Source organism: Mchenga conophoros, linkage group LG16 (assembly GCF_057382185.1).
Source record: "Mchenga conophoros isolate Kocher_MC1m ecotype Shallow Benthic linkage group LG16, M_conophoros_male_GT1.1, whole genome shotgun sequence".
In the NCBI taxonomy this organism is placed as follows: domain Eukaryota; kingdom Metazoa; phylum Chordata; class Actinopteri; order Cichliformes; family Cichlidae; genus Mchenga; species Mchenga conophoros.
Genome location: NC_140541.1, coordinates 7,743,942 through 7,770,385, shown reverse-complemented (window position 1 = coordinate 7,770,385; position 26,444 = coordinate 7,743,942). Strand labels below are relative to the sequence as shown.

The 26,444-nt window shown below is 40.7% G+C and overlaps 2 protein-coding genes across 3 annotated transcripts in view; one reads left to right on the top strand and one right to left on the bottom strand.

Moving 5' to 3' along the window:
• adcy5 (adenylate cyclase 5) overlaps positions 1-10,680 on the top strand; it is a 92,089-nt gene extending 81,409 nt beyond the window's left edge. For both annotated transcript variants that reach the window (XM_085248677.1, XM_085248676.1), the window contains exons 13-21: positions 1,118-1,234; positions 1,369-1,527; positions 3,350-3,534; positions 3,659-3,679; positions 3,967-4,096; positions 6,203-6,466; positions 6,644-6,848; positions 7,072-7,196; positions 9,798-10,680. In XM_085248677.1, the coding sequence (XP_085104803.1) occupies positions 1,118-1,234; positions 1,369-1,527; positions 3,350-3,534; positions 3,659-3,679; positions 3,967-4,096; positions 6,203-6,466; positions 6,644-6,848; positions 7,072-7,196; positions 9,798-9,926 (1,335 nt within the window). In that variant the 3' untranslated portion in view covers positions 9,927-10,680. The remainder of the gene's footprint in view (positions 1-1,117; positions 1,235-1,368; positions 1,528-3,349; positions 3,535-3,658; positions 3,680-3,966; positions 4,097-6,202; positions 6,467-6,643; positions 6,849-7,071; positions 7,197-9,797) is intronic.
• A 4,021-nt stretch (positions 10,681-14,701) lies between these two features.
• On the bottom strand, positions 14,702-26,190 carry sec22a (SEC22 homolog A, vesicle trafficking protein). Its single transcript, XM_085249388.1, has 7 exons — positions 26,063-26,190; positions 23,776-23,986; positions 21,865-22,028; positions 20,530-20,709; positions 17,715-17,833; positions 17,070-17,135; positions 14,702-16,771 (listed from the first exon to the last, which is right to left on the bottom strand). The coding sequence occupies exons 2-7, from the start codon at positions 23,955-23,957 to the stop codon at positions 16,571-16,573; spliced, it is 912 nt and encodes a 303-aa protein (XP_085105514.1). The 5' UTR covers positions 23,958-23,986; positions 26,063-26,190; the 3' UTR covers positions 14,702-16,570.
• Positions 26,191-26,444: the final 254 nt, after the last annotated feature.

The following is a 26,444-nucleotide window of genomic DNA, read 5'->3' as shown; positions in this document are numbered from 1 at the left end:
AATCCCACTTTCCCTCTCGTGACAGCCGAATTACAACCACACATTGTATCAGAGTTTATTCACTAAGTCCAACCATGTTAGATACACTTCACTGACGATGGCTAACAGCAGCTAACAGCGGCTAACAGGGGCTAACAGCAGCTAACAGAGGCTAACAGCAGCTAACAGAGGCTAACAGCGGCTAACAGAGGCTAACAGAGGCTAACAGAGGCTAACAGCAGTGTTTACCCACAGAAAAGTTTAGGATATCCTTAAAAACTCGCAGTCAACTGCAATCTATTTACGTCTAGTGGTGCGATTTTACACTCTGTACCCTTAACAAAGCCTGTGACTCTAAATATCAGGTAAAAACTGAAGATATTTCACATGGTTATCCTAGTCAAATGTTATGGAGTTTTCATTTTTAAATAACAGCTAACACAGCATTTTTTAAAAATTGCATTTCATAGGATAACTTAAGGAATAGTATTTTATTAAAATATTATCAATCTCCCAATGTTTAGGTAGCTGTTTCCTCCCTCTGTTCTCAGTTTTGATCTGTTTGTGTGGACTTTAGCAAAGAACAGATTGTGCTTTAACAGAAGCAGCTGATGTTCTTTTTGCACTACGTCTTCAGCTGCGTATTTGGTGCCTGTTCAGTAAACACAGGGGTACTGGGCGCTGTGCTGTAATAAAGACAGTTACAGAATAGCATGCAGCTCAGTTGATTACTTTGTTGCGCTGCCTCTAATGTAATTATCTGGTACATTCTTCTGGAGTTAATAAGTTCGCAAATTTTCACAATCTCTTCCACAAGTTTCTATAAAGTGGGCCTTGTCGAATAAGATTTGCAGTGAGACCGTAAATCCTTTTGTCGATCAGTTTTCTTTCTGCTGTTGATGACTCACAAGAAACGGGAAAGGTTTGAGAAGAGAAAAATAGAGCTGCTGCTTGAAGGTTTCCATAACGGTGAGTCATGGCTCTTTTTTTTAAAAACAAAATATAAAAAAAAGCAGAGCCTCTTTTTTACACAGAGCTGTAAAAGCATGGTCAAACTGGAAACCAGTGACTGAGAAAATGAAGTCAGTTAATTCAATTAAAACTGAATATTAATTGTTGGAATTCTTCTGTCCTCCAGATCTTCCCAGTGCCTCTGCAGACACTCTCTAAGAGAATAGTTCAGTCTAGACTAAACAGCACCTTGGTTGGTGTCTTCACCATCATCATCGTCTTTCTTTCTGCTTTCATCAACATTGTAAGTTTTCATTAACAGGATTCCCAAATTCCCATTTTCTTGTCATGGGTCAATGTTTCAAAGAGAGGTTTTTGACTATGATGCTTTTGAGTGTCTGGATTTGAAAGTCTCGCAATAATTTTGACCCTTTTTAGTTCACGTGCAGCAGCCATGACCTGTGGAGTTGCATCAAAGCACAGCACAACATCAGCCTGGACAGTGTCAATGCCTGCCATGCTTACTTCCTCAACTACAGCCTGGACACACAACACAGCCCCTGTGGACATGATGGCCTCATCTGCAGCTTTCCTGAGGTACAGATGCCTTGTTTTATCTATGGCCTATCTGTTTTATTTATTAGATTATTTCATCAATAAATTTACAGGTATCCTTTTAAAGTATGACACAACAAACAAAGAAAAGAAGATCCAAGTTTGTTGAAGACTAAGGAAAGTTAGGCGGATGATTTGTCTAAAAAAAGTACAGCCAAAAGATAACCTTTCAGAAAATGCCAGTTGAAGTTTAAATACTAAAATCTGCTGGTCAACTCACTAAAGTACATTACATCAGGCCTCAATAGATCAATTAAGTTCCTTCCATCCAACCATCCATCCCTCTTTCCATTCTTCCTTCCATTGCCACTATCCGAGGCCAGGTCACAGGGGCAGTAAAGAAGCCCGAACCTCCCTTTCCCCAGCCACTTTCTCCAGCTCATCCGAAGAAACACCAAGGTGGTTCCAGGCTAGCTGAGATACATAATCTCTCCAGTCCTGGGTCTACCCATAAGAACTCTTCCCAGCAGGACATGCCTGGATTTCCTCGCCCAAGAAGTGCCCAGGAGGTTCCTCCTGACTCACTGAACTCCTCACTCCCTCTCTCAGGCAGGGGCCAGCTGTCCTTCAGAGAAAGCTCATTTGTGCTGCTTGTGTGTGTCTCTTTGAGTCACTACCCAGAGATTGTGAACATCAGATGACCCGTAAATCAACAGCTCCGCTTTTATGCACAGCTCTCCCTTCACCACAAATGACTGGTACAGCGACATGGCCCCAGTCCATGTATCAATCTCTCGCTATACTCATTTGTAAACAAGACCCCAAATTCCTCCACATTTAAGCAGCAACTCCTCCCTGACCCAGAGTGGACGCTCCACTCTTTTCCAGCTGAATACCATGGGCGTAACATAACATATATAGTCATCATAAGGCGCTTTATATTGTAATGTAAAAACCCTATAATATTACAGAGCAAACCTCATTGATCCAATAATCGGTATGAGCAAACACCGCACGGAGAACAAGACTGTGGCTTAGGTAGGTCAGCCATCTGTTGCAGCTGGTTGGGCAGTGAGGTGAAACAGAAGAGACCGGAGCTGATGGATAACCTGCGGGCTGTCCGCATAAGTGCAAATTAATTTTATTAATCCTAAACTGAACAACAGCCAATGGCACGAGTCCAGGACTTAAATAAGACACAAATACGACTCAGGTGCTGCTGCCAAGTTTCCCTCATAGGGATAAAATGTGGGCAGAATCTCATTCATACAACACTTTTCAACCAGGTGTTGCAGCTCAAGGTGATGCACAACAATATTAAAACTGCAAGCAATAAAAAAAAAAAAAGCAACGATAAAACACAAGCACTAAAAAGAGAGAAATGCATGTGCTTAAACAAGTTATGTACTTTATAGAACATTAATGAGCATTACGACATCTAATCATTGCTTTCTGCTGTGACGAATGGTGTAATGAAATCACCTTGTATACCATACACTGTTAGAGCAAACACATGGTTAAAATTGGGTAAAATTTGTCTTGCAAAGTACTGCATTGCTTTTTTTGAACACCACACACACACACACACACACACACACACGTAACTGTAAGATTTCAATGTGAGACTTCTGACATGAAACGAAATTTTGGGAGCAGAACAAATGGGTGCTAAGTGGGGGTAATTACAGCTGTAAATGTTAACATTTGGTGTGCACACTCGTGCTCAAATTAGAAGTTAAGCAGTGAAAATGTGGGTTAATCGTGTGTTTTATAACTCATCCAGATGCAGCTTGTTCAGTCAGAACTGTTGCAGCATATAAAGCCTGGCCACTAAACAATAGTCTCTTTGCATTTTCTCCCTCAGTACTTCTCGTCCTGCGTGCTGCTGAGCCTGCTGGCCTGTTCCGTCTTCCTGCAGGTCAGCAGCATCGGTAAGCTCTTCCTCATGCTCTTCATCGAACTGCTTTACCTTCTCATCATGGAGGTTCCCAAAGTGAGCCTCTTTGACAACCAGGACCTGCTGGTCATGGCCAATGCCATCAACAACGCGTGAGTCTCTTTATTACACCTGTGTGTGTCTCTGTGTGTCATTTCATGCCTGTAATGATTAAAGCTTCGAAGGTGTGCAGATGTTCTTAGTGCTCACCGGCTCTTCTCTGTTCCTCCCTCACAGTGAGCCCATGAATGGAACAAGGTGAGACTGATGGCGGGACCCAAAGTGGTCTCTGTCATCTGTTTACGCTAACAGCATCATTATCACTCCTCTGGCACAAATGGAACTATAATGACCTGCTGGCAACAGATGCTAACGCTAATTAGCCAAGATTTAGAGGGCAGCTTGTTTTTGTGTTTTATGTTATTTTCCTGCAGAGTACATCTTTAACTCTGTGTAATACCTGCATATATCAGTGATTGTGGTAGCTGGGTAACTCGGCATAAAATCTATCTGTAATACTAATATGTGTATGTGCTGACCTCCAGGTGTGGAGTAGACAAGGTGCCTCTAAAGATCATGACTCCAGTGGTGATCACAGTCTTCGTCCTTGCCCTGTACCTTCACGCCCAGCAGGTGGAGTCAACAGCAAGGCTTGACTTCCTGTGGAAACTGCAGGTTAGTGTGTGTGTGCGCGTGTGTGAGAACAAGAGTAAACAGAACCTATAGCGCATTGCTGCCCCTTCCCCTTGTATAGTTATGATTCCATTGGCCTCTGATGCTTAAAAAGTAGTTTTGGTTTTTTTTCCTCCTGGTATCCGAGTTAAGTGTCATTATGTGACTTTGTAGATACGTATTTGGTGTGCTTTTTAGCATAAATTTGCATTTTTAGGAAGGGAATCGCTGTTATTATTTTGTGCTAGGAAATTAATTTAATTCAAAAACATGTTGGGATTGAAAGAAAATAAACACAGCTAGCCCAACTTGGATTTCCATTTATTTCCTTTAAGTGAAAATATTTGGTGATTTGAGAAGTGATGAGGCTAGGCAGTACCTGAATATCGTCATCAGCATGACAGGGAAAATATACATATTTAAACAGGCATGGACACAACAGTTGTGCATAGATCTGTTAGAAATGCAAATGATGTCTCACTGTGTTCCTTTAAAGGATGATAATAGGAATAAACAACAAATTAACTTTAAATGTGGGTCAGACATCCTGTCAAGGTGAAGGCTGGAATCAGAAGCCAATGAGAACAATTAAGTGCTGTAATTTTAAAGCTTTGTAGAAATGAGCAAATAGGCAGCATCACAGAGTCCGTCCACTCTCTGCAGTATATTGTAGTTGAGTTGAGGTCTGGACTTTAGCTGGGCCATTGCAACACTTAGATTCTTTTCTTTTTCAGCCATTCTGTTGTAGATTTACTGCTGTTTTGTGGATCAGCATCTGTTGTAACTTTGGCCAAGCTGTAGTTGTTGGACAAATGGACTCACATTCGACTCTCCAATACTTTAGCGTACAGAGGAGTTCATGTTCGATCCAGGTCCCGTGGATGCAAAAGAAGCCCAATTCAAAACACCACCGCTACCGTGCTTGGTAGCTGAAATGAGGTGGCGATGTGCATTTTAGTCAGATGCAGCTTTGCAAACCTAGACTGTGCTCCCATGTAGACACATACAGGGTGAACAAGTGCTCAACATGAGATATTTCTGATCATAATATTATTCATCTAACTGTAAATCTGAATAACAGATTGAAAAATACATTATGGAGACTTAACATTAGTGTTAAAATATTGAACTGGCTATGAAGAAAATGAAAAATGAAATTAGGGACCCTAATGGATAATAAGAATGGTCAAGCAGATTTCTTGGATAGTCTGGGAAGACTGTTAACACACACCTGACTGCTCAGGACCAACAAACTGCCAAAACATCTGCTTTCATAGAGGTATTCACACTTGCTGACAATGATTGATGATCTTAATCTCAGTAATCAAGTGTGTTTTATTGGCTCGGTAAGATTGGTTACACTCGTAATTGTAAGCATGTACTTAGGTGTACCTAGATTAGTATAAAACGTGACTCTGAAAAGTTTGCATCCCCTAACATGAATCATTGCTTCACCAATAAACACTGAGATAGTTTACCAAATTCTGTTGTTAAGAAACTTTTTGTTCTTATTTGAGAAAGTACAAACATGTCAGAGGGTGTATGTGTGTGTGTGTGCATGTGTGTGTGAGTGTGCGTATAATAACCAAATAATATTCAGTACAGTATCAATTTGACAATAAGAACATTCCTTAAGGGATGTTCATGGCTTCTTTGGCATTTTCTGACGGTTGTGAAGCAGGCTGTTCTGCTTGTAGTTGCTAATCCAGTCAAGTGGATAAAAAACTTATTTAAAAAAGCTGCTGGAGGGCTCTCTATTTTCCAGCTCACTGCTGTCACCAATGGTTAGTAAAAAACAAGGCTGTGAGTCTCAAGCTCCATTTGCAGTTTTGTGAGGCTGAGATACCAAAACAAAGTAAAGAAATTTAGTGATAGGTAAAAGGGTTTTTTCCTGAACCTTCTTTAAAAAATAACAACTTAGTGGTGATTACCTGTCAGGATATATTACTGAATGCTGCTGGTGGGGCGAGATAATATGTTAGGGGACCACCAAATTCATTAGCATTCATCTTCTTGGCATCTTCAATATCTGTGCCAAATGTCATAAAAAATCCATCCAGTTGTAAATGAAGTATTAATTTTTAATCCTCTTCTCTAACTCATCACAAGGCCACAGAGGAAAAGGAGGAGATGGAGGAATTGCAAGCCTACAACCGCCGTCTGCTCCACAACATCCTTCCCAAAGACGTGGCTGCTCACTTCCTGCAGCGGGAACGTCGGAACGATGAGCTCTACTACCAGTCGTGCGAGTGTGTTGCAGTTATGTTTGCCTCTATTAGTAACTTTTCTGAGTTCTACGTAGAGTTGGAGGGCAACAATGAGGGAGTGGAGTGCCTGCGACTGCTTAATGAAATCATCGCCGACTTTGATGAGGTAAGATCTGAACTATTCCAGTTGGAAGCTGTCTGAATGTATGAATGCAGAACAACGGCTCTGATAACATCCAATTACTGTTTGCTGTGTTTATTTGGTTACTATTGAATCCAGTGGACCCAAAACTCTGCTAAATATGGCCACTGATATTACAAACCTTTGTTCTGCTATCCTCAGATCATCAGCGAGGATCAGTTCCGCCAGCTGGAGAAGATCAAGACTATCGGCTCCACATACATGGCAGCCTCCGGCCTCAATGACTCCACGTATGACAAGGTCGGGCGGTCACACATCCGTGCTCTCGCTGACTACGCCATGAGGCTGATGGACCAGATGAAATACATCAATGAACACTCCTTTAACAACTTCAAGATGAAAATAGGTGGGTAGCAGGAAAGAAAAATGGACTTTTTTTTGCAGAGTGTAAGACTGTTGTTGACTACAGCTCCAGTAAAAGTAACTGATTTGCCCAATTGGAACTAAAGAACCAGTTTCCAAATTGAAAAGATTCTGAGATCTGATTTTGTAGGATATATACATCATATCTTTTAACCTGCACCTCTGTTTGGCAGTTTTAATTATTCTATATTTATTTCTTTTCCTAGGTCTTAACATTGGCCCGGTGGTGGCTGGGGTGATCGGGGCCAGGAAACCTCAGTACGACATCTGGGGGAACACTGTAAATGTGGCGAGTCGCATGGACAGCACAGGTGTACCAGAGAGAATCCAGGTAACAATTTTATATGTCCCGTCATTTAAATTCACACTGATGATTTTGTGTACTCAGATAATCAGTAAGTTATTTAAAATCAACTATAAAATTTGCATTCCATCAGTAAATTATTCTGAACTCCTTCCCTCCCACCTCCTTCAGTCTATTTTGGTGAAAAATTTGAAATTCATCCAGTGTGCATAAGCTCTGTAAAACCACACTTATCTGTCAACTGAAGGGAGGAAAAAAGGAGTGTATTCAAGGTAATGAAGAATGATCGTTAAAAATGGCCCTACTGGTTTTGCTTTATCAGATATTCAATCATTAAAGCTTAATAATTCAAAGCTAATATGAACACAGATTGAATTCTTTAATTTCATCCGATCTCTTTACAGTCCACCTTTTTGCAGGAAAAAGTGACAAAAGAGAAAATATGAGCTGCTGCTTCCTAATGAACACCAAATGGCTCCAAGCAGCATTTTATTAGTAAAGTTATGAGTTTCATTTTTGTAACTTTCTGTAACTTCTGCAGTTGTTTTTGTTGGAAACTTGTATTAAAACTCTAATAATAGAATATTTCCCAGTGGAGGTAGCCAAACTCATCGAGCCAATGACTATAAATCAGGGGAAAAGGCATAAGGAGTTAATACAAAATGTTATTGACAGAACTATGGCATCAGATGTGTTTATTACCACTAATTCAGGAAGAACAACACAGAGAACTGATTAGACACTCCATTGGTGATTTACAGATCACAAGACGTGTGCATAAACTATATAATTCCCCTCTCGCCCCTGTGGGCGGACTTTATCCTTCAAGCGCGAGTCCTCTACCAGAGGCCTGGGAGCTAGAGGGTCCAGCACAGTATCTTTGCTGCGCTTTTCTGGACAGAGATCTCTGATGTTGTTCCTGGGATCTGCTGGACGCCTAACTTGGGAGTCACTGCACCAAGTGCTCCGATTACCACTGGGACCACTGTTACCCTCACCCTCCACATCTTCTTGAGCCCTTCTCCAGCTTCTTGTGTTCCTTCTTCATGATATTGCTGTCATTCTGTATAGCTACATCTATCACTACAGCTGCCTTTGTCTGCTTGTCCACCACTACTATGTCCGGTTGGTTATCCATCACCAGTATCTGGAAGTCCCACAGGATCTTAGCTCGGTCATTCTCGACCACCCTAGAGGGCGTCTCCCATTTTGACCCTGGGACTTCCAGTCCATACAGATGTTCCTGTATACTTTGTCGATCACTTGGTTATGGCGTTCCATGTATGCCCTGCCTGCTAGCACCTTGCAACCTGCTGCTATGTGCTGGATTGTCTCAGGGGCATTATTACACAGCTTGCACCTGGGGTCTTGCCTGGTGTGGTAGACCCCAGCCTCTATGGATCAGAGTTTGTTCCTATGCTACCATGATTAGAGCCTCCAGAATGAAAGATAGTCCAGCTTTGTCCGGCCACTGGTAGGATTGCTTGATATAAGCCACTTCCTCTATCTGCCGATGGTACATACCGTGCAGGGGGTTGTCCTTCCATGATGTTTTTTCTTCTTGCTCCTCTTCTTTCTCATATTTCTGCTTCCTGAGGTATTCACTAAGCAGTCAGTTGTGGCCATCTTCCTGATGTACTCATGGATGTTTGTTGTGTCATCTAGGACTGCTTCATCAGTGCAGTCACCTTCTTCAGCCAGTAGGCATGAATCATGTTAGAGCCTGGTGCTTCTTACTGGACCTTTTCTTGGATGTCTGTCGCTGCCATGGATCCTGGATCCTGTTCGGGAAGGATGCTGTGGTCTGCTCTTAGAGCCACTAGCCACTGAGCATTGCCGTTATGGGTTGTGTCCTTCTCCCTTGAATGGTTCAGTGGAGTACAACTGGTTTATTCTCCTGCCTTCTAGCTCTCTGGTATACCTCTTCAAGTGGCTGGCCAAGGATGTGAGTCTTTGATTCGCAGTTTCCAAGGCTTCAGGTATCACTGCTGCCATGGTGATCATCAGTTTCAGTGACGGTAGCTACATTTCGCATCTTCTAGATGTACTCCAAGTAGTCTTGGTAATCGGCGGAGGGCCAGCTGCTCTTGCACTCCCAAGGAGCCAGACTTTCTTGCATGTTTCGTAATTTTCCAAGCTTTCTGAAGGTCTTTCAACATTTATCGTTGGACATTGGCTAATTTTTCACTCATTTTCAGATGAGTCCTTGTATCTGACCAGAGAAAGTTTTCTCTGTTGAGTACATAACACTGAGCTATGAATTGTTTAAGCATTAAAAAACAGCTAAGAATCAAGGTAAAATATTATCCTTGGGCACGTTTGATATTGAGACATGGATTGGTCTCCCCAGATTCCTGATCTCAACATTATTGATTATTTCCAATTTTCGTAGCAAAATATAAAGAGTTTAAGACAGCACTGTAGTCAAATTAAACTGGGTTCAACTTGACTGAAAGTTATTCTTTCTAGAAATTATGGTTCCATTAAACTCCATCTTAATCAATGACACAGCATGTTTGACTTTCAAGCTGTCAAATCATTGGTCACTAGGAGTTATTAGCAAAATAATGATAAATCTCAAAAATGCTGACCAGGGAATTAAATATTCCATTCTCCATCTGCCTTCAGGTGACCCCAGAATTGCACCAGGTACTGAGCTCTTATAACTACACACTGGAATACAGAGGAGTGGTCACAGTCAAGGGCAAAGGAGAGATGATGACCTACTTCCTCACCAGTGGACCTTCCAGCAGTTAACCCACACTAAGTGACAGACACATAGGGGGTTACACGCCTTACGACATACAAAGCAGGCTTAGGGTGGACTGAGATTGAACTTTTCTCACAGCACTGAACGCATCTCAAACCTGAGGCCATAAAGGATGAGGAAAATGTTCATCCCAACGCCCAGCCTGTGGGGGAGCCGATGAGTCGGAGAAGCCTCGCTACGAGTCAGCCGATGAGACCAAAGATGTCCAGTCAGAGCATAAAGACAGATTATTGGTCAGCTGTGCGAGTCTGGGTCCTGAAGGAAAAATGGTCAATAAGAAATTTGATTTGCTTCAATCAGCCGTAATTTTCCGATGGGTTTTTGGACACACCTGCGGGAGGACATAAGCTGCATTACCTCTTCTCTTTCGCTCTGCCTTGCTCCTGCTGAAGTATATACAGTATGTACATGTAAAACACAGACAGTTTTATGTGTATGTACAGAATTTCACGTATGGTTTGTAATACCTTTGGTCCATGTTGTGATGCAGGTATGAATCTCTCAAGTATGGACACTAAGCCAGCACTGCAGCACTATCCGTCCTTGTGTCATTATCTAATCACATCGGTAACTAACAGATTCATGGAGGAGATAGTCTTTATTGCTGAAGAGTGTGTCCTACAGGTAACCGGGTTTCCTGAGATTATATGAATTTCCTTTTATAACAGAAAGAAAACGCTGCACAGTGTTTACAGAAAGCTTCCCGCCAGATGTGCAATATCACAACCTCAGTAGTATCAACAGCATTATATATATATATATATATATATATATATATATATATATATATATATATATATATATATATATATATATTCACAAACACATAAAACAAAGAGGATGTCAGTAAAGAGCTTTTTCTAATCTTTAACATTTTCTATTTTAACTTCGAAACACAAACCCTATGAGATATATTAAGATTCTATATTTTGTACATGAATATATATATTATACATATTCAGATATACATACTGTATAATTCATGTTGGGATTTCAGACGTCCTCACTGGTGTTGCCTGATGTTAGCACTGCATCACAGCTGATGTTCCGTTTAGCTTCAGCTCCCCCCAAATAGCCTCTTTTCTTGCCCTTTTCTCACAGCGAAAAGCAAGTCTTAAAACTGAGCAAGGCGGTACATTGAATGACGGACTAGAGGATGGAAATGCATCAGCCTTGGTGCTCAAAAGCCATTTCTTTTTGCACTCCAGTGCTTTCAGCCGTCCACCTTGTTGTGCTCTGCTCCCACAGCTCCCCACTCGCTTGCTCAATCAGATGGTACGACCCAATGAATGTCCGATGATCTCCGATGAGGCCTTTAACATGGACTCTGTACTGACGACGGTGATGATGCTCATCCTGTGGACAGGGACAGATAAGCACATGTGGACATGTGCCCAATTATCTGCTGTTTTCTTTCCTTAACAGAGCAGTTCTCTTCAGTATTACATCTTTATTCAGCGTGTCATCAGACAAACTGACCTGGCTGGCTCATGGACTCAAGTGATTTTTAATGATGATATTACCAAATACTTCACCTGGTTTGGTTTGTTTTGTCACAGGAAAACGTAAATGGACAGAAAAATGTTTTCACCTGAGAATACTGAATCCAGAAAACTTCAGAACCAAGTTTAAAGGATAAGGCTAGAAAACTGTATATAAAAGATGGATGTAGGCATGCATGACGTCACCCATTGGTTTGTGAAGTATTGTTAAGCCTTGAGCTAACAGTTTAGAGGCCACTGGGGGTGGATCTCACTTAGAAACACCGCACGCTCATCTGGTTGTCAATCGCAAGGAAGATCATGCTCTGCTTTGTTCTCTTATTTGACTGTCAGTAGTCAATATCGTGCTGTATTTAGACACTTGAAGCTAGCAATCAAGACGAACTAATTAGGAAAACGCTTACAGAGGTCATAGATAACTGGAGCCTAGTAAGTGTCCTTCCAGATTTCTTCTTCCAGTAAAATCAAACTTGTTTTTGTAATCAGAGGAGTCGCCCCCTGCTGGCCATGAAAAGCATGTTTAAGGCACCTAAACTGCATTGGCTTCTATTTTCAGACCTGTGAAGCTATGTCCATATTTTATATAGAGTCATATTATTATAACTGTCAACTGATCTCATGAAAAGAGCAAAATTAACATTTTAAGTAATGCCTGCAATATTCTCTCCACTTGCATCTTGTGAAAACAAACTGAATTTGTGCGTGAAGTTATTTAAAACTTATTTGGTATGCTATGCAGATCAGTATTTACTTCACTGCGATGTTGTATGTATTAAGTGGACTCAAAATGAACTGCAGTCTATGGACTTCTATCTGAATAACTAGCCTCAGGTTCTATTTAAATCCTGCATATTAACCTCCTAAGACCCAAACTCTTCCACCGCATGCATTTTTAATTTCTCTTTGATATTTGGACATATTGGGGCCCGATGGATGTAAAAACAAAGAATTACTTTAATTTTTTACATTTTTTTTTTTTTTTTGCCTTATTTTTGTTTTTAAGAAAAATGAGAGCCACATAGGAGGATATTCATTTAAAATTTTGATAGAACAGTGACAGTGTAATGTCCTCGTAAGTGGATATCAGGCCCAAAATTCAGTATTTTGGTCTAAATAACCCAAAATGTGATGTCCACATATGTGGACGCCAGCTCCTAGGAGGTTAATAAATGTATTAATTTTAAACTGCTGTCAGAAAATAATTAATTTGGACACTTTCCATTAAAAAAATATTAATAAATTGATAGTTGAACTTGAAAAGATTATTTAAACTCACAGAAATGTGTTGTCAAATTCCGGCCAATCAGAGCTCTTCTACCACTCAGTGGGCGGATTTTCAGTTTACGGAAACTATAAATGTTTAAGCGGGAGTCAGATATTGTTGGCAGTCCCAGCAATAGTCCAACTTATTAAAAGATTTAAAAAAATATTGTTTAAAGAGGAGAGAATCAGTTACTTAGGACTAATATTTAATCTTTCAGTATGTATTGAGTAACACATGCAAATGAAACAATTTATTAACAAGTTAGACTTGTTTCACTCTATTAATTTATTTTAATTCAGACTTGACGCGCTCAGTAAGTGCCCATGATGATTATATGGAATAATTGCCTCACTAATCGTTGCTTTTGAACAACATCAGAATTTAGGTGGAAATTTGGTCGTTTCATGGGACTTTGTTGACCCAAAAATATTAGCACTAGCCTTATCCTTTGAATTTCATTCCTTTTTAAAGAGTAAATGGCACTATGATTCTGAGCCTGTGGAATGAAGGGGAAAAACCTGCACTGGTCTTCTCTGGCGTTTTTTTTTTTAATCTTTGTTAATGTACTGTACTGCTGCAACCATTATCTTCACACACCCCGGCTAATACCTATAGGTGTCATTCCATATGATTCCAATTGGATGCACTGCCATTCTACACCCACGTCACCCCCCTCTTTCTACTGTTCACTGTGCATGAATGTGCCATTAGGGAACACGAGGGGCTTGGAGAGGCACAGACCAGAGATGAGGGGCGTGACTACAAGGTGCCTGAGTGGATCCATCTTTACAAAGTACAGCATTCTCATCCGCTTTTTATTTGACACGAGGTGGCCGTGTCTGTGACACAAATGGCTTCAGAGACAAAACTGTGGATTGTTTTTGTTGCCATGCTAAACATTATGCTGTTTTTTTATAGTAAAATAAACTGCTGAGAGGTTTCACAGGTACCCTGAGATCTGATTCTTGTTCATGTTCTGCTGTGCTGTCAGGTCTCTTATGGATCTAGATTGATGCTGGTGTTTACTTTGTGCAAGCTGTCGTTTTGGCACACAATACCAAAGCTACGGACTTAAATAAGAAACAAAAGTGACCAAATGTATGTGGACACGCTGTAGCTTGGAAAGGTGCATTGTCCAAAATATCACAGGCTGAGGAAGACTTTTTCCTCTTTCAGCAGCACAAAGCCAAAATCTATAAACAAAAGGTTTGTTTAAATGTGTGGAAAGCTCAGGTGTCTCCTCTGTTTTAACTGCACTCTATCCTGGGAGTCATTTTACATGTTCACGTAGCTCACCAACAGATGGCAGGAGCACTGCATGACAGGCTTTACGCATGAGGTCCTTTGTCTTCTTTTTTGTTATTACTGATTATTGTTTATATGACGGAGGACAAGGAGGAAAAATGCTAATCTCCTGATTAACGCTCTGCCCGTTACATTATCCGTCATGGTATTAATATCTGTATTTATAAGTCAAATCAGTGGCTATTATCTCCAACAGGAATCAGTTAAGATCTTGGTCACTCCTGCTGTGCATTTACATAGCAGTGCCAGACTGTAATCAAAACTGAAGCCTCCCAATTTAAACTGAGCACGCTCGGATAAAATAAGAATCGTCGTCGACTGTAATGCAGCAGCTGCAGGAACAACAGTGTTTCCTCTGCTTTTCTCCGGGAATTCAAACCCATGTTAGTGCAAACAAAATCTCCAGACTTAATGAATGTGACCTTTCTGAACAGCCAACCTGTTGGCCTCTAACTATGTGAGCGTTGCTACAATCACATCGTCACCACGCTGACATTCAAGTTCAAATTTGTGCAGGTCAGGCAGCACATATCTGTGAAAATGGGAGCACTTCCTGCTCAGGAGAAGCATCCCTGCTTTTTTGTTTTAAAACAAAAGTGATTTTTGTCTTCACAATTACTGCAACATGTACCAGATATCCCTGAATTTGGTATGAAACTGACAGTGCTATGATAAAAAAAAAAAGATATCATTGTAATGGAAATGTTTTTTAATGTTCGGTGTTCCACAGCTTTGCTCATGTTTCAAATTGAGGACCAGATCACATCATGATGTGCACGTGCAACACACACAAAAATGGCCAATATGGAGCTACTAAGACTGGCTTAAAACTAGCGTTCCAACACATTTACCCCATCAAATCAAATCAATGTTTTCCACATTTCATAACTTTAACATTTAACAAGATTTTGTATTCTAATCATAACAGGTCTCTAGTGTCAAATAAATTCAAAGTTTAGATTAGAAAATTCCATTTAAAGACCTGTAAATGATCACATTCATGTTCCACACTTGGATTACTTAAATCTTTGACTTTCAAGTTTCCTATTTTACAGCACACACCCACACAACACGTTTACTGCTGTGGAAAACATTTGAACAATCTAGAAGTTTGTGAATCACATTTCAGTTCCAATCAAGTCTGAGCCGTAGGGTAAAAAAAAAAAAGGAGCTATTAGGTCATGTAGGTGTGGCACCCGATGCTGGAAAGCAGAGAACATTCAGATGATGAATCACATGAGAATGAAGTGTTACAGCAGTCTCTGGACAGAACAATAGTGCAGATGCCAGATGGACGTGAAAGCAAAGCTGCGTACGCGTCTATGCTCTGATTCATTTTTCACTTCTTCCTGTGAGACAGGGATCATCCAAAATAAATAAAAAATGTAAATTAAAAAAGAAAAACGTCATGACAGCCTCGGCACAACTGAAACTGCTCATGGAGAGAAAAAAGAAAAACAACTCAATTCTCTCCCCTTCTCGTTTTGTTTGCTGTTAGTTGTTGGGATGATGCAGGAACGCCGGGAAATCACTCCATAAATCCCCGATGACGATAAATATGGCATCTTTGTGTCATAATCGTGTTAAATGTGAACACTGCCAATATCCTTGATACAGGCTAAATGTGAAAGATGAGTTTTTGTTTTTTTCCTTCTTGTTTTTGTTTTTAGAAATGGCAGCCAAGTCTGAACTGAGGGGCTCGGTGGGAGGGGAAAATAAAATAAAAAAAAAAACAGGCCAGAGGCTGTTCAGATGATACAGGCCGCCTCTGGCTTTGACAACGCAGCTATGCATCTATACCGCTGCCAACACAGACCTGTTTATTAACACAGTCACTTGACACTGGCATATGCTTGAGGCTGTGTAGGCGAGGAAGTAGGGTACGAATGCAAACAGCCTGTTTGCGTCGGCTGAAACAGGAGCTACTTTGCGACTAAAAAAAGACACAAGTGTACATAAAAGTGGAGCGATCACCAAGCAAAATTCATAAAATCTGGAGAATTCTTCGTCAGAGAAATCAGTCGGTAAATAAATACGCAGAATGGTCTAAACGATGACAAACACTTACGAAATAAGATACGAGGACACACACGTGCAGAAGGCAGCGTTGCATAGTTTTAAACCATGACTGAAACCAGTCGTGCACCTGATGGAGAACCAGTGGGTTTACATAGAAGATGAAAAATAACTGAACAAGTAACTGAAGTTCATGTGATTGTTTAGCCGATGCATTTGGCAGCGAGTGGCGTCGCTTTCAATACTTGGTGCTTGCAGAGGGAGCAAAACTGCATCCGTCCTGCAGGTGGGATGGATGCACTGAAAGGAAGTTGAAAATTGTTATCGGGCAGTGGCTTCCCAGTAAGGTCCATAAATGATTCAAACTGAGATCTGTTCACAGCTGCTGGGGTTTATTGAACAGGGCTACCGCGCTGCTGCGAGATCGCTTTTGGCTTTTCTCACTGAATCGAGATGCTTGGTTTTTTGTTTTTTGTCTCTATTTTGTTTCCAGTATTTTCAGACTACAGGTCCATTTATCCTTTGAGTTTCAGATCTTTTTTTGTCAGACATTGTAGTCCGGTGCTTTGCCGAGCGGTTGCCTCAGTCTGATCTGCAGGGTCATGAAGGCGCCCACCGCCACGTGAAAGAGGATCTGCCAGATGTTCCTCAATTCGTACAAATACATGTTGGAAAGACAGATGAGTGCAAAGGCCAGGAAGGACTTGCTGTTCCTCCAGACTGAGAAGTAGGCAAACAGGTAGCACTGAAAAGAGAAAGACAGAGAGCGTGAACGATGCGCAGACCACATGACCGGCGGGGATGTTTTTCATAAGAAATCCCATTTGATGTCTCTGTGCCCATCACTGTGTCTACCAGTCTGCGGTGATCCATTTAGTATCAGGAGCTGCACAAAAAAAGCTGAGCAAAATCTTTTAGAGAAGGTACTGGAACGAAAGGCACTGAGCTTTTGCTAATGTGTAGCTGACAAGCTGCTGAGCTATAAAGTGCAGGGCTGTTAGTCAGCCAGTGATGGGCTCCCCTTACCGCAGACTATCACTTACCTGATACAGACAGGCTGCTGTGCCGAGGAAGAAGGCAATCACGTAATTAAAGTCTTCATCATCATTCTGCAGACACAGAGAAAATGCTTGGGTTTTTTTGTTGTTTTTTGAAGCGCTAGTCATTTATGTAGGGACAAAAAAAGAAACCAATATGACAAGAACATGTTGAGGTATCTTTATTCATGCATTTCATGTACTGTGATCTAATCTAGTTCATAGAGTGTGATGTGACAGGTGCTCTATCAAGGGACACAATGGCAGGCATGTGGTAGTGACGTGAGCCCAGACAGACCATAATCAGTCATAAGTTTATGTTAGTCAGGAGATATTAGTGGCTCATGACGTCAAAGTTGAGGCAGGCAGATAATTAGTAAACTGGGATGATGTTTACAGTGAAGTCTTTGCCATCATTTTCTCTTTAGAATAAATCCCACCACCTTTAAAGTCTGCGTTTCCTGACTACCTGATTGCTTTTCTGTGACGGACCTACATTCCCAGCCCTCGGGAATTCATTCGTCCTCTTAAGTTTCTTGCTACAAATAAAACTGAGAGCTAAAAGTATCAAACTAGAACCAGCCTTGCATTGAGCATTCATTTCCCTTTAAGAGAAACTGAATCTGAGAGTCGTTTCTAGAATGCCCTCACCTGCAGTATGCTCTCTATAGCGTGGACCCCTCGCAGCAGGTTCAGCCCCCCACAGAGGATGCTCAGCACACAGGATACGATTCCAGGGAGAGTCACCGGCTCCAGCATCTGCGTGGGAGCTGTAAGAGAACAAGGACGCAGGTCTCGGATAAATCTGCTTTCCGAAGAACAACAAAGCAACTAGATTTGACAAAATTTCATTTATATATATACACATGTAAAAGCTATTATGTGCAGGACAAAGGGAATAAATCCCTGAATGGCAAATATAAGCCAAGAATGTGCTGTTCTCAAATCTCACTTTCAAAACATTAAAGAATTAATGTGTCACTATTAGCAGATTAGCATACTTCATCCCTCAGGATAAAATGATTTATGTTCTCAGAAAAACAAGACACTGGGAAGGTCCGCGGAGAGTGAGCAGAGCGTGGAGAGCTGCTCTCTCGGATGTCAGGGGGAAACACAACAGCTACAAGTGACCCGAGGTGGCATCGCTTAGCTTGGGGCAACTGAGGTGTGACAGTGGGGAAAAGGGGTTGTTTTTGTGGACGATGTAAAGAGCACGGGGTCTGAGCTACGACGAAGCAACAGCGGAATGGATTCATTTTGAAAATGACTATCTCATCACACAGTCTCTCTCTGCCCTTTAAAATCCACCAGAAAGTAACCATTTCAAATTTAAGCAGCTGAATGACTTCTGCTGCGGATGTTTTGTTTTTTTCTTTCAATAAATATTTCAATATTTAGGGCTTAAATGAGACTTTGTAATTAAGAAATGTCTTTGTTAATCCACTGAAGATACAGGAAAATACGGCGATGAGGAATCATTTTGGTTCTGAACTGCATATTAATACATTTTAATAAAAGCAAAAGAGGCGTGAACAAACAGCTCAAAAAGCAAAAGGGACTAGGATCCTGTGGAGAGGCCCTGGGTCCAGGGAAATGTGTTTATCACAGAAAAACGTGCGTCCATGGCAGGTAGAGCTGGGCGATAGAACGATAACGATATGTATCGCGATATAACTTTTACTCGATAGAGAAATTAAGCTATCGCGATAGACCTCGCCGCTCTTGTCCTCTTAAAAAAAAAAAAAAAAAAAAAGGTCAGCCAATCCAAATTAAGTAGCGCAGAGCCGAACCAATCACAGCCGCAGCGTCACGTCGCGTGACTTGTTACGTACAGCACAAGTGCCAAGCCGCACGTGTGTTTGTTTGGGAAGCAGCCAGCGCCTAATGGAGGAAATGAGTGTGCCGACTAGAAAAATCAACCGAGCGTGACCGAAGAGAAAACAGATGATGGTTCCAACGCCGGAGAGATTGTCGAACGGAAGAGCCATAGAAGTTCCGTAGGGTGAAGGTATTTCGGCTATTTCAAGTCTGACAAAAAACAGAGTAGCGTGCACTGTAAATTGTGCCGAAAGCAAGTCTGGAAATACAATAAACTGGTGCATGCGTCACACTGTGCGCCACGTTATTGTTTCGGTGAAATGAATTTCTACAATACTGTTACTGTTAATTCTACTCTCTGCAGTGTTTAAATGCTTACATATACACACAGTTACTGTCCGTCCACACATACGACTCGGTTCTGCTTCTATGCCCCAGCTTTGTTTACTTTTTCCCACCGAGGCTTCTAGACTTCTGATTGGCCAACATTTCTGCACGGTTAGGAATCTAGCGCCACCTGCTGCTTTGGCATGTTCATAGCAGCGTTTTCCTTCATTTCTGCCTTTATGTGTGGACGGGATTATTTTTTTAAAACGAAAACGGAAAATCTCCGTTTTCAAAAATACCCGTGTACGTGTGGACGTAGCCTCAGTCTCTGACTGGAAGCGCTAATTCGTCATTCGGCTTTTGTCAGACTAAAGTAAGTGTTAAAACTGTTTGAAAAGCTCAGCTATACAACAAGGAGAGATTGAGAATTTCCTTTTAGTTCTCAGTTTATTTGATATTGACAAAAGTTAGTCAGTTTTGTCTGTTCTTCTGTAAAACAAACTAAGATTTATTTTTAGAATTAATATTTTGTTTCTAAGTGGAATTGACAATTTAGTCTGTTTCGTTTGTTCTATTTTGAAACTTAAACGCTTTAGCGGCTGCCTTTTGTGTAGTTTGCAATATTTGCCTTTATTTATCTGAAAAAGTCTCATGTTCCTACCCTGTTGAACTTATTATGGGAAATAAATATTTAAATAAAAACAAGCTGCTGATTATTTCACATTTTACTTGTGAGCAACGGCACATTTAAATCTTACAAATATACTTATTTGGCTTATATCGTGATAGATATCGTTATCGCCTGAAATGAAAAAAAAATATCGTGATATGAAAAAATCTCATTTCACCCAGCTCTAATGGCAGGGGTATAAAACTTGCTCTGAACTCTGGGGTTAATATTTCTGATTTGTCCAAAAAACCTCGATAAAGGATAAAAAAACAGATGCTTCCTGAGGCATTTTGTTTAGGTTGAAATGAGCAAGCAAAACAGAGCAACGCATATCAACTTGAAGTCTTCATCAGAGTCTGCTTTGAAAGTCTTTAAAGCCATGTAGCACTTCCTGTTTTCCTTTTCCAGGAACATTTTGAGGGAAAAGCAACCATGTACATCATGTCACAGTCTTGTGGTCAATACCATCAATGTTAAGAATGAAAAATTAATACAAATAATAAGATTAAATATCTAAATTTAATGTACATGCACACCCTGTATATATATTTATGCACATGAATAAATGCATCTTTAAATGCTGTACGTATATAAATTCATTACAAGCCTCTCTCATACTTTGCACGCATACGTGTGCAGCTTATGTCCTACCTATGCCCTTGTACTTTGAAGGTGCGTGCACTGAGAATCCATTGATAGCCCGCAGGTCCTCAGGGGAGAGCTGGTAGGGCGGTCGCAGCTTGATCTCTGTCTGCATGTCAGCCAGGTTGATCTTGGTGGACAGGGAACGAGGGTTATTGTAGCGCTGTTTGGTCTTCTGGATGAAGGTGTCTGAGGGATAACAGTCAGCACAACAAAGAGCTGATTAATAATACAAAGAGCAAAGCCGGGCAGAACCAAATGCACCCTTTGTGTGACACAGCAAGATGCTGTTAATGTGGAAGTGGAAAATGATTTCTGAATAAACAAAAACATTTTCGATCAACAATAGACAGAAACACTGCATATCACATATTACATAACAAAAATGCTATTTCATACGCTGGGCCAGTGTCTCAGTTTTACTGTCCACAAAAACAATGTTTTATATGTAAACCTAATTTAGTCTATTAATTATATTTAAAATTGTTTATTCATGTCTTTATGTTTATTTACATCTGTAAAATACTGTTACCAAAGCTCTGAAGTAAATCTAGTTGAGTAGGCTCCATGCTGCCCTGTAGACTCACCCCTGCGTCCTGCAGGTATGGCTGTGACAGAAAGTAGGACAGCTGCTGGCAGCCTGCAGTGCAGTGGCCAAATTTAAAGATCATAACAAACTGAGCTGACAGTTTATGTGAATACAGACAGCTTTTCTTAAAACTGCTATTTTGTCTCTGTGCAACTCAAACATCGGTGGATAAGATCATACTTAAGTTTGTTCTCCCCGCGGTGGGGGGGAGGGTGGGGGGGACTATGTAATCAGTTTTGTTTGTTTGTCTATTTGTTAGTTGTCTCGCATCCAAGTTTTTTAAATGATCATTTTCAAATTTTGTTTGATGGTTGACACCAATAACAGCTCGAGCTCATTTCATTTTGGTGAGATTGGTTTTCGTTGTTGTAATTGGGAGTAATATGTGAGGCCCGTCCTCAAAAGCCTCTTTAAAACGACGGCAAGGAACAAACCTTTTAGGTAACGATGACTGATGTAGTGCTTTTGTTTCGCAGGTGAAGTCATAAGTAGGTTTGGTAGCATAAAATACTTTTTGACTAGTCCCAGGCCATCAAACTCTCTTTTTTGTATCTGAAATTTACTGACTGTGACCCCGTATTGTAAAATTTGTGCACTACCCAGGAGAAACTTTAAAAACTGAATATTGTAAAGAATGAGGCCAATTTAACATCTGATAGGTACCATCAGACATGGCACCCGTTTTAATTTGAAAAGCTGACATCATATTTCCCACATGGTCGTTTCGGCTGAAACACACAGTTCCACGGACTCACCAAATTCGATGAAGGAGTAGGGCCGCATGGCACTCTCGATCCGTTTGGTGTCATAGGTGACAATAAACTCCTTCTGTAGCTCATCCAGGAAGCAGAAGGCCAAAACATTGGGATAACTTGCAGTGCATACCATCAGGTATCCAACGCCCAGCGAGCTCGTAAAACTGAAACACACAAACACAAATATTATTGCTCTAATGCAGCGCGCCACTCTTCCTCTCGACAGAAACCCTGGGAATCTGTAATTAGGACACAAAGCTATATCCAGGGACACAAAGGCATTTCTGACTTCTGCAGGTTGCAGCTCTAAACACAGAGCAAACACAATTTAAGCGCATCTCTGCTTCAACGCCACACTTTCACAGTTAATTTAACACAATGGCTCGCATCCAAATCCACCTCTGCAGAAACAACTATGTGCTGGCCTTGCAGTGTTAATTGATACACTAAGTGCAAATTAAATTCCCCAAACACAAAGACGTTCACATTACCAGAATAGCTCGGAGCGCATCTGAATGGATATGAAACCTGAATGTCAATAAAGAGTTGAGACTAATATGATGATTATCATGGAAAGAAAAACTCGCGGTGTTGACGATATCTGAGGAATGAGAGTCAATCTGATCTGAGTAGCCACATACATACGCATCAGAAATTGAAGCAAATGACTCACGTTTAAGGGTGGGATGGAGGCGGGCCCCTTACCCACAATTTGAATTGATGGATTCATTTTTATTGTGCCCTTTAGTTTCACAAGCTGCTGGTGCATATATAATAAACACTGAATTGAACCTGTTGCAATGTGCTTTACAATAAACCCCTGGACGAATATGTTTACCAATATCTGTCTCGGAGCTGCCTGACTGTGTCTATAAAACCTCACCGAATATTAGAAAATAAATCATAACTCCACTGTGGGTAACAGCTAAAATAAAACTGGATTAAATCCCACGATATAACTGATGATTCATAACTGTGACTTACAGTGCGAGTATGTTCAAATATTACAGAAGTAAACTAGTCCCTAAATTGCTTCCAGTGATGTGCATTCTCTAAATCACTGTGTAAAACTTGGGGCATTAAGCAAGCGAGCCGATGTTCTAAAACCTCCTGGATTAAATCTGCTGAAAAAGGAATTTCATCTAGCTTTCACAACACACAAATATTACAGACATGACAAGGGCCACTGAAGAACCGGGAATATCACAGGACAGATTAACCGGTGACTTTAAACGCCGCCTCTTTCATTTTGAACTTCAGCAGCCTTTAGACGTCCGCACTCCTCAGAAGCTTCGAGCTCTCGCTGATTAAAGAGACGTATCAAAAGGAGACTCTGTGGTTGTTGAAAGGTATAGCCGGCCCATTGATGGTTGGCGGTGAGGTTCTCTAAGGTCATGTCCTCTGTCGTAATAAGACTAATTAGCTTTTAACAAACAATGCTTGAGAGTTTCAAAGCCATTCCCTAAGCACAAGCAGAGCTTTCAGGAACCGTCTGACACCTCAAATGAAGCCCGAGCTGTCAAATCGCTCAAATTTAAACGCTTTTTCTGTATTTTCTTTAACCACATGTGTGTTAGAGGGGTCAGAAAGAAAGCAGTAAAACTGTCAACAGCAGGCTATTTCACCACCCATGGGTCATTAAAAATGCATTGTCTAGATTTTGGTTTTATACCGGGAATTGAAGATACACTGAGTGAATGCAGATGCTTAAAAATGCCCTTGTCCAAAAGAGGTTTTAGTCAAAATCGAAGGAAAAACTAACCCTACACCTTTAAACTGATATTATCTTACTCAAGCCAAACAGACCTTTTTTACACCAAAACGGCCCATTTGAAACATGTTAATACCAAAAGTTATTTAACATTTAACAGAGCAGAATAACTGGATCTTTTGCTAAGAGTAAAGACCTACTTGATGTTGTATGGTCCAGTCCTAAGTGTGCAGCGGTCAGGAAACTGGCCGAGTTTCTTGGAGAGACCTTTGAGGAGCCTCTTTGTTTCCTGAAGCTCTTTGTCCTGCTCATAATCAGTGGATGCTGAGAGAGGCAGGCCGTCCCCGACTCGGACCACAGAGGCAAACAACACCATCGACATCTTACAGCTCTGGCAGTCTCGCTGAAGGCCTGCAAACGAGGGAGATGGCACAGATCTGTGAGTGCAGCAAGGAAATGTTCTGCTTTTTCATCATTGAACTTGGGATTTTGATGTGTTGACAAAGCTTTATAGATTTCATGACAATTTAGACTAAATGACTAATACTTCAGTAAAAGAAACAATGAAAATTATATTAAGTTGCAACTCAGTCTTTGGTCACAGCATTGCTTTCCATTTATCACTCTACAAAGGGCAGAAAAAAAATCAGTTCCTTATTAAATTCTCAAATATCAGGTTTTTGTAAATGTACAATGTTTTGGGAGGTTTAATAACAAACTGAGATGAACACACCGAGCACTCAGACACTGACTGTTTTCCTCTCAGGATAATATAGATTACTGTGGTGACCTCTAACCTCACTTGATTGCTTAATGGATAATGTCTGCACACTCATCTATCTGAACATGAAATATTTAACAGTTTGTTTTAGTATTCAAGCTACAACAGTGCAATTAGTTATTTATATAGATATATTTATTTTTAAACTAACTAATTTTTTTAGCATTCAAAATCTCCGATCACTGGTATCTACTGAGAAGCTGAGAATGTGCGTTAGCGGGACACTTTCCACGTTTGTCCTCCTGCATGCGATTTGAATTCCGGTCAATTTCCTTCCTCCTTGACTGACAAGTCCACAGGATCCGTGACGTGAGCAGAATCAGCGAAGTGTCAGGTACCACAACTAAGAACTACCTTCAAAACCAGACCAAGGTCAGATGAGAAGACAAACAAAACGGGGAATATCTTCTATATGCTTTTATCACAGCACTTAGAAACAATATTAACGCCAAGTGTCGTCCGTGGAGATATACTATATAATAAATATTTTAAAGCAGCCATCTACTTGTGAGTAATACAAAAGCAGCATAGAGTGAGAGTGTGAGTACTTCCAGGGGGGGGGATGCCAAAAAATGTAAAATTACAACACACGGAAGATTATAAACAGACACTTTTTCTAAATTAAAGCAGCGCCTCAAAAAGGAAATGTTTATTCGTTTGCAGTCCGTTTGTTACCAAATTCAATCACTACCAAACATGACTTGCTAAAAGCATAAAGCAAGTTTCATTACGTGTTAAGTTACTTAGTAAAAATCTCATTTTGAGCGTATTCTAATTGATTTTGGGGGCTTTGGTGATCTTGCACCAGCACTGAAGATTTAGGAAATGGTTAATTATACATTTTCATCTCCTTTGCAATGCATCTGCCAGTTTCGTTACTTTACCTTGATTAAAAAAAACAAACCATGGAGAAAGTCAAACTATGGACGAAGATTGTTGGCAGAAATCTGACTGAGCTTGGCTGCCTTTCTGATGTCTCACTGGAAACTGAGGTGAGCCTTTACTGGGAATTTCACTTTCTCCTATCTGGATGCACATTCAGCACCCTGTAGAAAGACTAAAACCACTAGACTGGTGAAATGTTGTCTCATTAGTCACTGGCTTTCTAAACAAAGGTTTCTTCTACTCAACTATGGCCTTCACGTAAATTTTCTGTAATCAATAAACATCATGTGAGAACCATGGACAGCTCCACGGACTGAATGAAGGTTATGAGGAGTCGATTTGAGGCTTTAAGTGCTTTCACTGCACCCAGAGAAAAAGGCGAGACAACTCAGAACTTCAAGACAACTCAAATAAAAGGCGCGAGTACAACGTTAAGTCCTGGATTAACTAAAAAAAAATAGGCAGCGACACTAGATTGCGGAGACAAACTGTCTCACCTTTCGGCTACTTTAATCCCAACTTTAAGAGCAGTGTTTCATTAGCTAATGGTTGGCTATGTTTACATGTGCGAACAATAAACTGGTAGATTACCTGACGTTACACGTTGCTTTTAACGTTTGCCGGTGGTGTTAACGATCAATTTATCTTGTGTGGAAACAAGACTTTACAATCTACAGGACAGTTTAACAAGCTAGCAAAGGTTAGCAGCTAACTATTAGCGTGTTCACCAACAGCATTGAACTTCAACCTTAGTTTAATCAGCGCGGCGATTAACAGCTAGTTAGTTAGCACATCCGCAACCCAGAGCAATAATATAATACCTGGGAAATGCGTCCTGCATCATCATCTGCACATCTGGAAGGTGTAGCTATACAGGAAGCTGAGGCAGCTAGGCAAGCCGCAGGCAGCGCTGATGCTACGATGGTTTACGTTTACGTGGCTGTTTCGCTGTGCATTGTGGGAAAACAACCTCACCGGCGTCACGGACTAAAAAATAAATAATAATAAGATAAAATTATATATATATATATATTCCTTTATTATATGTTTTGTTACATTTTTAAATATCACGAATATTTTTGAAATACCGTGTGCCAAATCTGATCTGATAAGCTGATTTTAAATTGGGAGTAAAACTGAAGAAATTCACATTAAAATCTTAAATAGACAAAAGAGTCAGTGTCTTTCTTTTTTTAACTGTCA

What these genes read in the sequence shown, in the direction of transcription:
- sec22a (XM_085249388.1), bottom strand. Translation starts at nt 23,957, where the DNA reads ATGTCGATGGTGTTGTTTGCCTCTGTGGTCCGAGTCGGGGACGGCCTG. An exon ending in TTCAAAGTACAAGGGCATAG is followed by an intron (nt 17,834 to 20,529) that starts GTAGGACATAAG and finishes GTTCTCTTACAG; the next exon opens with CTCCCACGCAGATGCTGGAG. An exon ending in CAGCAGCCTGTCTGTATCAG is followed by an intron (nt 16,772 to 17,069) that starts GTAAGTGATAGT and finishes TTCTCTTTTCAG; the next exon opens with TGCTACCTGTTTGCCTACTT.